At 36.4% G+C, this 12,246-nt stretch overlaps 1 protein-coding gene across 1 annotated transcript; it reads right to left on the bottom strand.

Annotated features, from left to right (window-relative positions):
• Positions 1-713: 713 nt before the first annotated feature.
• Positions 714-9,148, bottom strand: LOC106927369 (N-acetyllactosaminide alpha-1,3-galactosyltransferase-like). The gene is made up of 5 exons (XM_015002899.2): positions 8,726-9,148; positions 7,620-7,703; positions 7,399-7,494; positions 2,965-3,102; positions 714-1,605 (listed from the first exon to the last, which is right to left on the bottom strand). Exons 2-5 carry the CDS (start codon positions 7,700-7,702, stop codon positions 921-923), a joined length of 1,002 nt encoding a protein of 333 aa, XP_014858385.2. The 5' UTR covers position 7,703; positions 8,726-9,148; the 3' UTR covers positions 714-920.
• Between the last annotated feature and the right edge of the window lie 3,098 nt (positions 9,149-12,246).

The raw sequence follows: 12,246 nt of genomic DNA, 5'->3' as shown, positions 1-12,246 counted from the left end.
AAAAAAAAAAAAAACTATTCCGGAATATACTTCTAGATGGATTTTTTTAATCTACAGCTGATCTATTAGCTAACAGCAGTACTGACAATGGAAATAGTGTTCACAGAAAATAAAGTTGTATTCAGTAAATTTGCTTCCTTACATATTACATGCATTACGGACATTCATTTCTGTCTGAAAATTGCATATATTATGAAAACTTTGATTTCTCTACTGTGATGCAATAGATTAATCCACTTCTTTATTTCATATTTAATTGTTATTTTGTGGTAAGTGTTTTCCTTGTACTTTTCAGTAAATGCTCTATTTGTTTTTTTTAAATTGTGCTGTCCAGTGAAACCCTAATACACAGTTTTCCTTATCTTCTCCAATTTGGAAACAGCCAATTAGTGTCAAGTAAAATAAACAGCTCTCCGTCTCGTTGAAATACCTCCGATATGCTCTATGAAAAAAAAGCAAATATTCTCATTGACTATTCATAATTTGTAGGTCTGTGTCTCAAAAATTTCCACAAAACAGTGAACCTGATAGGCTGGAGGGAGTATCACAGCCTATCACACTTTAGTCCAAGTGTATTAGTTTATTACTAGCTTAGGAAAATTTATTACTAAAGTTTATTACTAAATAAATAATTAAATAAACTTGGACTAATTGATGTCAACTAGTGTAAACAAAGGATTGCTCTCACCTGACCTTTAAAAGAATAACATGCATAGGAAAAAAGGTTTTTATTAGAATAACAGTGACATACACCTAAAACTCTAAGTTTCCAAACAAACTTTACCAGCTTGCCATGAGAGTTGAAGCTCTGAAGTTACAAATTCTTTAGATAAACCAAAATCAAATTTCAAATATTGTTTTTCTTTCCAATCTTGCATCACACTTATTTTTTTCTTTTTTTTTTCTAGGTTTTATGCACGTTACCGAGTACGAAGCTTCTCATAGTCTTTTGGGGCCCATACTAGGCGCTTGACAAGTATGTCTTCTGTATTGCTAATATATTCATCCCAGCAGTACTCAGGAGAGAGCAACTTGGTGGGCTTGTTGAGCCAAAAGTACTTGTTCAAGTGACTTTCATCGTGCCATAAAGCCTCTACATTTTTCAGTTTATCTTCCATGATGTTGACATAGCAGTAATCTGCCAAGGCCTTTACTTTTTCACATGTTCCTCCAAAAATTGCAGCATGATAGTAGTAATCGCCTTCAGTCATGTAAGCTTTGGATTCTGGATTTCTGTCATATGTGAACCTGTACTTTGGGAGTTTGTAATAGTGAGCATGGAGTAGAGCTACGGACTCCCCAAGAGCCTCAGAGCCAAATCTGCCTTTAAATATCTGATCCACATCAAAGCAGAAGACATAAGTGAATTTGTGCTGGAGAACTGTGTCGATTACTTCTGATATTGTCTTCATTCGCATCATAGAGATGTCTTGCCACCTGGTGTGCTTCTCTACCTTGACAATGATGATGTTTCGTTGAGGAGCCAGGGTAATTTCTGGCACCTGCTCTGGTAAATCCGTAAACACGAAATACGTCACAGGTAATCCCAGCATGAAATGTTCTTCTGCTGAAGTCAGGAATGTTTTGAGATAGGCTTCCAGGTACCTTCAGCAGAGACACAGAAAGGTGAACAGTTACTGTAGGTCAGTATGCTAATCATAGATAGAAAATATAAAGGCTCTTTTTCTATGGCATTAACAATAATGGGTATCTGTATATGTTAATGTTCACATACACAAAGGAATGCATCATCTTTAAAATTTAAAATGGATATTTCATTGTAGTTTAAAGTAAAAAAAACAGTGTTAAGCATTAATAAATCACAGTCTGATTTCCTGCTACCCTTCAAAGTAGAAATCGGTTTAAAGTGCAATTTTCTGATAACAAAAAGAGTTTTGAGTCAAATCCACTAGAACAGAGATTATACAACTGTAAAACTTTTTTCCAACATAAATATTTTTTAAGTGATTCAGTTTTCAAACTAAACAAAGACAGTGAGGACAGATTTTTCCACACTCACAAAAACAGTCTCTCCATTGGAGTAAATGATTATATGAAGAGGAGGAGATTGGTTAATGAAATACGTGACCAAGAACGCAGATCAAAGTCGAAAAGGAAGAGTTGCAAATGGTAATATATTCCTTTTAATGGGCAGGTCTGTGTGTGGAAAACGACACACACGCAAATCCTTTTTTTGTCAATATTAGCTTTGTTTGTTTTACCAAACATTTTCATATTTTACATACTCAGCTATGCCTGTTACTAAGTTTTGCATATGCTAAAAAGATGTACAGTGCTGACATTAATTGAAGTGCTTGGTGCGGACTTGCTCTTTCCAAACGGTTACTGGCATGGAGACAATTTCAGTCAATAAAATAAGTGAGATTTAACACTAAAACAAATATAAACTACATAAAACTAAAGGTAAACTCTACTAATTAGTTTATCAATATCAAAACTACTTGACTAAATGTTCTTCTACAGATGTTATTTTTAAGATTGTTTTTAATTTTAAAACAAAGAAATGTGTTAGAAATATGCTGTCTTCCGCTGAACACTTACAATCTTTATTTTTTTTTCAATGCTGAAACAGCTCACAAACTAATCTTGTAATTTAATACCCCAAACATCAAACACAAGAAATAATAAGGTGTACATGAATTGTTTTATTCCTTTTAAAAAAAAAAAAAAGAAATCTATTAACTTGGTTTTGTTTACCTAATTTTATCAAATGCTTTCAGTTTTTTACCTTTTTCTATTGCTGAAATAAAAATTTTACCCCAATTTCAATGCACAATGTCTCCTCACGAGCGACTATAAATATTTTGGAAGAAACTCTGAATAGAAGACAGACAGACAGACAGACAGAAACTCTATTAATCCCTTTGGAGTTTTCCCTCGGAGAAATTGTTCCCATCTCCCCACATAGCATTTTATGTTTTTTAAATGCATAAAGAAACAAACCTTCCAACAGCAAAAACAGTGAGGGCCACAGTTGTATTGGCTTCTTTGTGCTTTCGGTCATATAGATTATTATCAAACATCAGTTCCCACATAATAGGTGCGTTCCAGGAAGTCTGGGTCTGAACATGTGGTCTGGCCCTGAAATAAGAAAAAAACAAATAAATAAAAAAACAGAACAACTCATCATTATCACATTGCTTTTCATAAATCTTAAACTTGATACATTTACTTGGATAAGCTTAACTCGATACCTTGGAACAACTAAAAATTTTTAAGTTGGATCAGCTGTTTGCTTTTTTTAGTGTGATGAACAATTTTTACATCACGAGACACACTTATAAAAATGTTTGTCGCATGTGGAAAGTACAGTGTAAAACGATCTTCGTTAAGAGGCTATCTGGGCGTCACCACATAGGAATCCTGACTTCTCTGTCTATGTTAACTGGAATGTCATGTTAACTGGTGTGACATCATTCCCAGCTCCGAAAGGTGATAGTGTTTTCAAAGAAAAGTACTGTTTGACTCTACTCAATCTCATTTTGTTTCTCTCCATCCCATGAGAAGATATGAACTCTGACCTCACCCTTGGAAGAATCAAACTTCCGGGAATTATTTCCATTTGTTTGCATATGTAAATGGAGGCATATAGAGGGAGGGGTGTTATCTCAGCCTGTGCACTCAATTTCAGGTTTATTGGGATGTAAAAAGGAAGTATACTTAAATCATAATCTATTTTTTTTCTCATGTGCAAACTTGTCATTTAATTTTTAGTAAATGACAAGTTATGATAGCTAACCTATCCAAGTCTTTTGCAATTTTGCAAAAATATATATGTATATATAAATTATTTAGTCAGGCTGAATACAAATGCACACCACTGTTTTCAGATTTTTCTTTGTGAAAACAACAACAACAGCAACAAAGAAACTGTCAGGATGTGTTGGTTGAAGTAGGACCCAAATGCAGGACACTGGTCAGATAGTTGATTATGAACATTTAATATCAAAGCCTTACAAAAAACAACAATAAATAAATAAATATATACAGGAACAATAGAGACCCAGAGCTGGACAAAACAGGAATTCTGGGTAGAGAAGCAGAAATGTTTAAGTACTGGGAGAGTGAATGTGCAATAATCAACCTGGGCTGATTGGCTAACTGATGCAGGTGTGAGAGGAGAGTGTGGAAAAGTGCACAGTAAATAAATCTAACTAAAGAACAACAAAACAAAAATCTTACACTAAAGAATGAGAAGATAAAATAAACATAATTAAACTAGAGTTACAAAGAATAATGAGACAAAAGAAACAAGCATAAACATAAACTAGACTCACTAAGACAGCACTGAACTAAAGTTAAACAGAATAAACACTGATCTACTCAAAGAGATGAAGGAACACAGAATATTGAAACTAGAATCAAACCCTAAAACGAGTCAAAACAACCCAACACAATCCAGGACCTGGCAAAGTCATGCACAATTTTTACTTTACTTCACAATTTAATGGGAGTTTCTATTTGTTTTTAACACGAAATATCCCCCAAAGGTTTGACACTCGTGGTGTATCATAACAAAAAAAATTAAGGTGTGTGCACATTTCTGGAAGGAACAGAGTATACTGAAATGTATTTTATGTCATCATCTGTCAGCTATATAATTCTATTTATAAAGTTGTCAAACACGTAATTCACAGTGATGAAACCTGAATAATTACTAACGAGCCATGTCATGCAGACAATGCATGACTGTTAGAAGGGGATCTAAAGTAATAACAAAGAAAAAAAATGCATATGTGCTCATCAGTAACTGAACAAAGTGTACAGAATAAAGTGAAGTTTACAGCTGCTGCCTACGATAAATCCCTGTCTGAAGAAATAACAGGCAAGTCAGACACGTAAGACACGTAATCCAGTGTTTCTCAACCTTGTTTGGGCCAGCGCCAGTGTTGTGGTCAAGACCACCTAACCCGAGACCAAGACAAGACCAAGACCAGAGCGTATCGAGACCGAGACAAGTCCAAGACTTTTAGGGTCCGAGACCAAGTCAAGACCAAGACCGAGGGAAGTCGAGACCGAGTCAAGACCAAGACCAGCGGCCCACACTAAATGACACGATAAAATGGTGAAATATGATCAAAATTGCTTCTCAAATTGATATGAAAGATCCATATTCCCATAAAAACACCTAGATATTAAATACTTAATAAATTTTACCAATATTAAAATGAAGTGCTTCCATCTTTATTCTACAATCCGTGGTGGTCTCGTGCCAGCCCTAAAAAGATAACCCCCTGGGTGTTTGCCCATATTGCTCATGTCAGAAACCATCACTATATGCACCATTAAACATAGCAATTGAGGCAATGCCCTGATGATAAATAACGCTCAACTATGAACACTGACCGAGGAACAATAAAGAAGTAACCAAGCACAAGGCGCTCACCATGACTGTTTTCACTCTCTCTCCCACTACATGAAGCCAGGTAGTCTGACACCATGGCAGACATTACAGCTGCCACTTTGAACGAAAACAATCATAGAGCAATGTGCATGCTGTGCGTGCTCTTTCGTTCTTGTGTTTTATTTATTTGTTAATTAAAAAAAAATATTAATATACATGATTAAATAAAATAATGATAGCTACTGCAGTCTATTACAAGTATTACAAGAACAAAGAACGGCTCTCAGTGACACTCCAGTCCTATTTTCTAAGTAAAGAGCCGCTCAGAAGAATCGGACTGTTCCTGAAGGTAACATCACTATATTGCAGACTTTTGGACACAGCGTGATTTATGCAGCACTATTCTATTACTGACGATTAGACCGACATCTTCTGCCGCTCAGAGAAAACCACTGCGCATGTCTTGGAGCGCCGCGTGTGAGTGAAAGGTGGAAAGGGGGAGGGGGCGTAACAGAAACACGTTATTGCTTGGATTTTAATCGGTGCGTTTTGCATCCACTGAAAACAACGATGCTAATAAATAAACTGGACAGTATGCTGTACGTTTAGTGATATTTTCACAGTTGCGGTCTTGAAATAAAATGCCGAGTCCTCAGCGACGGAGACCGAGACAAGACCGAGACCAAATGCGGTCGAGTCCGAGACGAGACAGAGACCATCAAAAAATGGTCTCGAGACCGGTCTCTAGACCAAGACCGACCTCGAATACCACAACACTAGCCAGCGCCCTCCTAGCCTTTATCCAGTCCCTCACCGCTCACCACCAAAGAATTTGTAGGCTACTATTATTTTATTATTAATATTACTATCACTATTGTAGATGTTTTGATTTTTATGCTTGTTTCTGTACTTATCATCAAAAATAATTTCCCAGAGAACAAAAAAGCAATGTGAATAGAAATTATTTTCACAGGTAGGCCTAACAGCAGTCAATCAGAGTGGAAAAAATATTCTTGTTCTGTGCCATTTTCTAGTTGTTAAATATTACACAAATGACCAGATAAAAGATGTACAGCAATGCCAGTTTAAACTCTGAACTATTTGCAAAAAGACTGTGCTCTGCAAGATTAAATCATGGATAGAACTGTAACTACATTAATCATAGCTCTTCTTCTCTTCAGTGTTTCTGTCGGTTTCTGGTGGTGCAGCTCTGTGCTGCCTTCAGGAGAATGGGACATCAGAGTATCATCCATAACATTTCACCCACATGGCATTTATTGTGCAAACCAGAGCTGTCATTGGAAAAACAAAAGTTCCAGGTCCTTTTAATGCCATACAAATATGAGACAGAAACATGGATTATATCTTTATATAGACCTGTCTACTGATATATAAATCAATAGTTTTACTGGACAGAAATTACAAAGAACAAATCTGGTTCTTAAATCCTAATGAGTCAAATTGAAAGTGTCATGGAGTCATCAGGCTCATGACATTAACACTGACATGGAAAATAATATTGAAAACACTTAATTATTTCTTGCGCGACCCGGTACCATTTGGTCCACGGACATGGGTTGGGGACCACTGATATATCTGATATATCTGATAATATGGACATTTGTATACAGCGCAGTGTACGCACAATTTGAATTATAATCAGCATTGTTTTATTGGCCAAGTTTATTCGCACAAACAAGGAATCTGACTTCGGTTTTCAAGCTTCAGTGTATAAACCTTAGTATAAGCATACAGACTTTAGACAAAATACAAAGATAAATGAACAATATGTTAAAATGTATATGCAGCCAATTGTTAGATAAAGTATAAAAAAATAATATGACAATGCAAAAATGTTTCTTTTACTTTACAACAGAGGAACCAAGTACTTTTGTACATTGGGTTCATTACAGAATAAGGAACTGGAATAAGAAACTGTCTCTGTGGTGAGTGGTTTTTGCAAACAGCATGTTGTAGTGTCAAACTGAAGGCTCCGCACAAACAAGCATGATATATATATAAAGTTCTCTTACCCAAAGTTAAGTTTGTCATCCAAATCATTTGTGGTTGCTGGTGTTGATTCCCTTGGCACACGCAGTTCTTTGATAAAGGCAAAGGCTCTTAAACGCCTACAAAAAGAATAATTAGTAAAAGAAAAAAAAACAGTTAATTGAAAAACATCATTGAACAAAAAACAAACATCATCTGTGGTGCTAAAATCTCAAAGACAAGTATTTTAACTTTTGGTACACACCTGGTATACAGAGAAATGAAGCCTGATGCAAGTAATAAAATACAGATAAAGAGTCCAGCAATCTTTCCTCTGTGATTGGACATACTAGAATAAAGCAAATGAACAAGTTTAGTATACCCAGCTTTGACAGAGCAGATAATGTAATCGCAACTGTTATAATTTATGAATTACTTTAATTTGCAAAAGTAAAACCTTGTAATAGAGGATATTATTTGATTACCTTACTATACTTCAGCTTCCCAAAATTCTAATACAAAATTATTATCCTTTGTGCTGGTCAATCAAATTAAATCAACATTTAAATACATCGCAGTTAGCGTTTTACGCCACTTAAAATGTTTCTTTCCCTTTCAGTTTCAGGAGTCTAACATCGTTATCTGTTTTGCTTAAACACCCTACTAACAATTATGAATCTTCTCTGGATTATATTATTCACGTTCACAAAGTGAATCTACAGTTCATAAACTTATGAAAGTGGGTCCAACTTAACATAAATTAAAAAATGTAGCTGGAAATGGTCACTCGAAAATAACATCAGGGCGTGCAAATATGAAGCTAAAGAACAACAACAACAACAACAACATCGTGTTATGGTGTATTTAGTATAATTTGAAGGGCCGGTCATGACTTTCATTACACATTGGTTTATAATTTTTGAACAGATGCTCGCCAGCTTCCTCGAATGGCAAGTGTCCCCTTCTTAACTAAACCATAGGGCTACATCTCTGACACCTCAAATTAAACTATTTCTTATTACTTCTTATTACGCGTAAAAATGTTGGCTAATTTTCAGACCTATGTGGGCGAAATGAAGTGAAAAATAATACTCAGAGACTTAAAATCACAGAAAATCCACAGAGGTGTTCGGACCATTCTCTCTCGTGAAAAGAAAAAAAAACTATACGGTTTTTAGCAGGGTACACAAGAAAGATCTACTCAAGCAATAATAATAAAAAAATGCCTCTTCTTCGAGCCTGATTGTCCTGAAACGCAATTGTTTCGTAGAACAAAGTTGACAAGAACATTATGTTATTTTTTTTGCTCTTTTTTTATTTATTTTAAATGAACCAAAGAGATCATTTAGAAGAGACAAATTATTGACTCACCTGGCAAGCAAGTGTTTTCAAACGAGTCCGTACAATGGTTGGAAACCACCTTCAAAACATTTTCTAAAAGGCGGAACACGTTTATAATTAATCGATTTCAAGCGCATGCGGGTCCCGCTGTTCCGCTTTTCTCTTCCTTAGTCTGATTCTCAGTTCGCTCAGATGGAAACGGTTTGGGTGCGGCACCCAGCTCCCTTCCTCCAACCCACTTAGAAGCATATCTTTCGTCTGTAACCTGTTCTGCATAGACTGATTAAATACGTTAAAGTGGGATCAAGTCCAGGAGGTTTTTTTTTTCCCCTCATAGCTGGTTCCTGATTTTCAAGAATTTGCAAACGTACTTATTTAAAGAGTTCAAATTAAAGTTCAGAAATGAAGGAGGCGTGATATTTCAAAATTATGGACAAAACCATAACAAAAACACAACACATCAAATCAACTGAATTTTAATATATGGCTAGTTCTAGCTCTTCTGAAAACATTTCGGAGGCGTTCCTTCATAACAGTGGTAGGTGGAAAGCTGCAGGGAGGGAACTATGTCTGGCCCAGTCTGAAAAACCTACACCTTCTGCTCTTAAAACAAACCACTCAGTTTATTATTTTGACTTAGCTGCCATTTAGAGAAATGATTTGTAATTCTCTACTTTGTCTGGCTTGAAAGTAAATTTATGATCTGTTTTCATGAACATTCTTGTACAAGGGAGAGTAAAAGCAGTGGCCTCGACATACTTTAAAATCTATAACGTTCGCAAACCTGAAATAGGAACCTAAGATAGGTTCCTCTTTATTGTGCAAAGAACAAAGCAAACATATGTTCTTTGTTTCTTGTTTGGTATTTGCTATTAATAGTCAGATTTTTCTCTTTGCAAAAAGTGGGTCTAGAAGCAGCTATTTTATTGATTCCATTACATATTTCTCAAATCTTTGGCTGAAAATTTAAACACTGTAAATATTACAGAAAATACTGTAAATTTAAAATTTATCCGAGAATAAAACATACAGAAAAATAAATAAATAAATAAATAAATAAATAAATAAATAAAAATGTACTACAGCAAAAGAAATAGATTCTAATTCTCATTTACCTTGGAGCTCTTCAATACAGTAGTGTTTCTCCAAACATTTTAATATTATGTAAAATGCAATATTTCCTGCCAGCCACCTCAGAAAGTGATGCTTATCTAGAATCATCACACATGCAGGGATAGAATTCCAAGACCTTGCTTCTTGTAACTTTGGTGATAAGGCTGACAGATAATGAAAACCCAAACTTCAGTGTCTAAGAAAAATAGAACAGTGTAAAAAGGTCATTAACGGTGTTACACATTAATGAGACCATTTAAAGCAGGGGTCCCCAAACATTTTCCTGCGAGGGCCACATAGCTGTTCCTTTCTCTGGTCGGGGCCGGTCTTAGTTTTTGGAGAAAGGGGCGGGGGGGTGGGGGGGCTGTTCTGTGTTTGAAACTGTCGAGGGGGGGCAGGGGGGGGACACATTCGCGGTTTTAGATAGATTTTTACCCAGAATGCAAATGGAAAAAACTGTGAGTGAAACGGTGACTGGGTCTGACTAGTATATATTCCATTGAGGGAAAGTTAGTTTCACATCTGCTCAAGCCCCCTGGTGGTTGAAAAAAAATCCACATATAAACCGGAAAATACAATATATGAAAAAAAAACACTGAATGCTCTCTGGTATGAGGAATGGTATGGTGGGCCGGATCCGGCATTGTTCAGGGGGCCGGACCAAATGACGTGGCTTGGGGACCCCTGCTTTAAATGGTCTTAATCTGGGTAGGTAGGCTCCACAATCATGGGGAGAGGGGGAGACTGCTAACTTGACAGATGTCCAGAAGACACTCAATGGCACTTCACAAGGAGGGTAAGCCTCCAAAGGTCATTGCTGAAGAAGCTGGTTGTTCAGAGTTCTGTATCCAAGTGTATTAACAGAAAATTGAGTAGAAAGACGAAGTGTGGTAGGAAATGGTTCACTAGCAACAGGGAAAACCACAGCCTCACACCACACACTTTGAACTACCTCATGAAGCCCATTACATCATTTTCAGCACAGACATTTCACCATTTAAGGACTGCAGACAGGTTGCTATTTGAAGAGTTGTGTGAGGCAGTGTGAAACAGGTGCTTCACTCAACTGTGAAACAGGTTCATGAATCAAACTAATAAGTATCAGTGCTTTATTACTGCTCCAGAAGGCTTCTTTAGTTAGAAACAGGTTATTTACATGTGGTTATCATTGTTAGAACACTGAAGTTTGAACTGCCTGGATAAGATCTTTAACCAGAGGGTGAGGGAAGTGTTTCCTTCAACCTTTGACTTGCTCCATTCAGTGTACTAAACATGTCTAATTAATAAGAAAATTAGCTAATATATAACTTTAGCTAACATATAACTACAGGGAAAAGGCTAATGCTAATGCTGTACAAGGCACTGCGCAGCAAGGCAGTGCATTGCTATGTCTTGCACTGCCTTGCGCAGTCCAATATCCTGAGGGAAAAAAAAAAAAAAAAAAAACATAAAAAAGGCTAATATCATTGCACCGCCTATGGCGGTGCTGACGTGAGAGGAATACGCAGGCTTTTATTTTGAAATTTTCAGTAAACTTCATTTTAAATGGCCACAATAATCTAATGTGTAACAGTGGTTTGGTTAATCCAGCTACATAATGCCCAAAACAGCAAGTAGTTCTTAACTGCCACCTCAGCCCTCCTCTGTAATAATTGAGTGTTCCACCATGTTTGTAGTTCTGACAGTCTGCTCTGCCCTCTGTATTAACAAAGTGTTCCGCCACAGTTAGAACTACAGAGATGGCGTCTTTGTAGTCCAAACCAGCAGGTCTGCCTTTCTCTGTGTACTGTTGCTATAGTTATTAAGCCTCTGTTGTCACGTGTGTGTGAGACAGCGAAGTGGAGAAAGATTTCTATCTTTATGAGACACCCAGTCAGTTTTGATGAAAAAAGCAGTCCAAACAACTGCTTCCCGTTCAGTATCGTAAGGCCGATCCAAAAACCGTTTGAAGCATCTGAGAGGGCTATTTGTCATCTCCAATACTTCCGCGAATCTCCATAGACATAATACAGGTGCTGGTCATAAAATTAGAATATTGTGATAAAGTTCATTATTTTCCATAATGTCATGATAAAAATTAAATTGTCATATATTTTAGATTCATTGCACACCAACTGAAATATTTCAGGTCTTTTATTGTTTTAATTTTGATGATTTTGGCAAACAGCTCTTGAAAACCCAAAATCCCTGTCTCAAAAAATTAGAATATTATGAAAAGGTTCTCTGAACGAGCAATAAAAATAATCATCTGAATCAACAAAGTAACTCTAAACACCTGAAAAAGATTCCTGAGGCCTTTAAAAACTCCCAGCCTGGTTCGTTACTCAAAACCGCAATCATGGGTCAGATTGCTGACCTGACTGCTGTCCAGAAGGCCATCACTGACATCCTCAAGCAAGAGGGTGAGAAACAGAAAGAAATTTCTGAACGAATCGGCT

Source organism: Poecilia mexicana, unplaced genomic scaffold, assembly GCF_051168715.1.
Source record: "Poecilia mexicana isolate PSO_F unplaced genomic scaffold, ASM5116871v1 scaffold_3, whole genome shotgun sequence".
NCBI classification, from domain to species: Eukaryota; Metazoa; Chordata; class Actinopteri; order Cyprinodontiformes; family Poeciliidae; genus Poecilia; species Poecilia mexicana.
The sequence above is the reverse complement of the archived record's forward strand: the minus strand, read 5'-3'. Positions and strand labels throughout refer to the sequence as shown.

Excerpts from the sequence above, each read along its gene's own strand:
- LOC106927369 (XM_015002899.2), bottom strand. The coding sequence starts at position 7,702 with ATGTCCAATCACAGAGGAAAGATTGCTGGACTCTTTATCTGTATTTTA. Across the intron at positions 7,495-7,619 it reads TTCATTTCTCTGTATACCAG|GCGTTTAAGAGCCTTTGCCT; the intron begins GTGTGTACCAAA and ends TTCTTTTTGTAG. Across the intron at positions 3,103-7,398 it reads GATGACAAACTTAACTTTGG|GGCCAGACCACATGTTCAGA; the intron begins GTAAGAGAACTT and ends TTCTTATTTCAG.